A 2,139-nucleotide genomic window follows, 5' to 3' on the forward strand; every position below is an offset into this window, starting at 1 on the left:
ATAAGGTAGTAATTACATTTAATTACCATTTTTTATTACCTTGTAATTACATGGTAATAAGGGTACTGTAAAAGAAAGCATTACAGTTGTCTCTTCAGACATTGTTTAATTATCTGTCTTCATGCTGCTTCTCTATTTAGCCCTGATTAAGGATGCACGGATGTGAAAATCTCAGCTGATATTGATATCCAATATAATTATTGGTGTTCTGGCTGATAACAAACATTTACTGATATTACACAAACACACTTGTTTCCTTTTCCAATACTATAAAACCAACCAGACCTTTGACATGGCTCTACTTCAGTTAGTCCTGGCTGCAGCATCACTATCATGATCAGAGACCACTCTACCAACAATCTCCCCTCCAGATACACAAACACAAAGATAAAAAGTGGGAAATCAATTTCAGAGGTTAATATCAGCCCAGTTTTACTTATCAGMCTGATACCTAGCTCTGACTGATGTTTAGTTGTTTAATCTAGTTGGTCAACAACCAACAAGTTAAAGTTCAGTTTTATTCCTTTTTATCTGTAGAACACTACTTATTTCAGATCTACATCAGATTGTGATCAGACCTCCTGAGGACTTAAATCTGCAGTAAAAACTCTGTAAAATCACATTTAGTTGCAGCTGCTGTGTGTTCCTTATAACTGACAGTGTGTTCTGTGTACGGTTAGAGAACATGAGTGGTTCAGACACGACCTGCCAGGCTACCTGTTCCCAGAGGACTCATCGTATGACACCACCATCCTGGATGAGGAGGCTGTCAGAGACGTTTGTGACAAGTTTGAATGCAATGAGTCTGAGGTTGTGTCCAGCCTGTACAGTGGAGACCCACAGGTACAAACACAGAAGAAGGTTTTAGTGTTCTACTTGTAGCTGCAGTGAGTTATGCTTCACTCTGCTCTCTGCGTGGACAGGACCAGCTAGCTGTAGCTTACCACCTCATCATAGACAACCGGCGCATCATGACCCAGGCCAGTGAGTTCTACCTGGCATCCAGTCCTCCACAGGGCTCCTTCATCGAGGAGGGGATGCTGCTGCCCCCTGGGATCAAACCCCACCCAGAGAGGATGCCTCCTCTGTTGGCTGACAGCCCCAAGTCTCGCTGTCCTCTGGATGCTCTCAACACCACCCGGCCCAAACCACTGGCAGTGAAGAAAGCCAAGTGGCACCTGGGCATCCGCAGCCAGAGCAGGCCGTACGACATCATGGCTGAGGTGTACAGAGCCATGAAGCAGCTCAGCTTTGACTGGAAGGTAACGGGACAGGTTCTGAGAGCTGCAGCTGTCTGTACGGCACTGATGAACGCTTCTTTCTGTGTTAGGTGGTGAACCCGTATCACCTGAGAGTCAGGAGGAAGAACCCAGTGACTGGAAACCTGGTGAAGATGAGTCTGCAGCTTTACCAAGTGGACAACAGGTCCTACCTGCTCGACTTCAAGAGCATTGATGGTTGGTGATTAGAAAAGACATTCTCTCATTTGGATGAAATAGATTTATATAAATTAATACTGGTATACACACAATAATCATTCAAAAACATTAAAGTACAGTATTCTGTCAGCATGTAGTCAACTAAATAAGAAAATCTGGATTTTAATATTTTTAAGTTGTTTTTTACATTAATCATGTCTAATCCTGGTCTTTGAGGGACACAGTCCTGTATGTTCTGTTGGTCCCTGCTCCAAGTGTTGTTGGAGGATTGGACCCAGAGTGCAGACAGTCCTGAGGAGCTCACTAAATAACCTTCATTTATTAAAACAGAAAACAAAAGGAGATTACACAGCTAAACTCACAGACGATGAGAGTTTCCAAGAACACAGAGGAGAGCAAGACCTCAAACCAGACTGTGGCATTGGAACCAGCAACTCACTGCTGAGGTGGAAGGAGAGTAGCTGCGTTTCCATGGACCATGAAAATGTGCAAATTAGAATTTTGAAAATAAATTTGCTCAATGGAAACACTTTTTTCACATCACAGGAGTCACGTGATCAACAACCGTCTGTTTCTACTGGTGAAAAAGACGATGATGAAGAAGATAACAGGAAGTAGAAGTAGTAGTAATATCACAGAAGTAGTATAAAATAGTAGACTACAATTTCCCAAAAACACAGCATACGTAGCCGCTCCCAAG

General features: G+C 42.8%; 1 protein-coding gene across 3 annotated transcripts in view; it reads left to right on the forward strand.

Annotated features, from left to right (window-relative positions):
- Positions 1-2,139, forward strand: part of prkaa2 (protein kinase, AMP-activated, alpha 2 catalytic subunit) — a 34,862-nt gene that overhangs the window by 28,826 nt on the left and 3,897 nt on the right. For all 3 annotated transcript variants that reach the window (XM_014026360.1, XM_014026361.1, XM_014026362.1), the window contains 3 exons: positions 681-843; positions 924-1,262; positions 1,331-1,457. In XM_014026360.1, the coding sequence (XP_013881814.1) occupies positions 681-843; positions 924-1,262; positions 1,331-1,457 (629 nt within the window). The remainder of the gene's footprint in view (positions 1-680; positions 844-923; positions 1,263-1,330; positions 1,458-2,139) is intronic.

This window comes from Austrofundulus limnaeus, unplaced genomic scaffold (genome assembly GCF_001266775.1).
Source record: "Austrofundulus limnaeus strain Quisiro unplaced genomic scaffold, Austrofundulus_limnaeus-1.0 Scaffold547, whole genome shotgun sequence".
In the NCBI taxonomy this organism is placed as follows: Eukaryota; Metazoa; Chordata; class Actinopteri; order Cyprinodontiformes; family Rivulidae; genus Austrofundulus; species Austrofundulus limnaeus.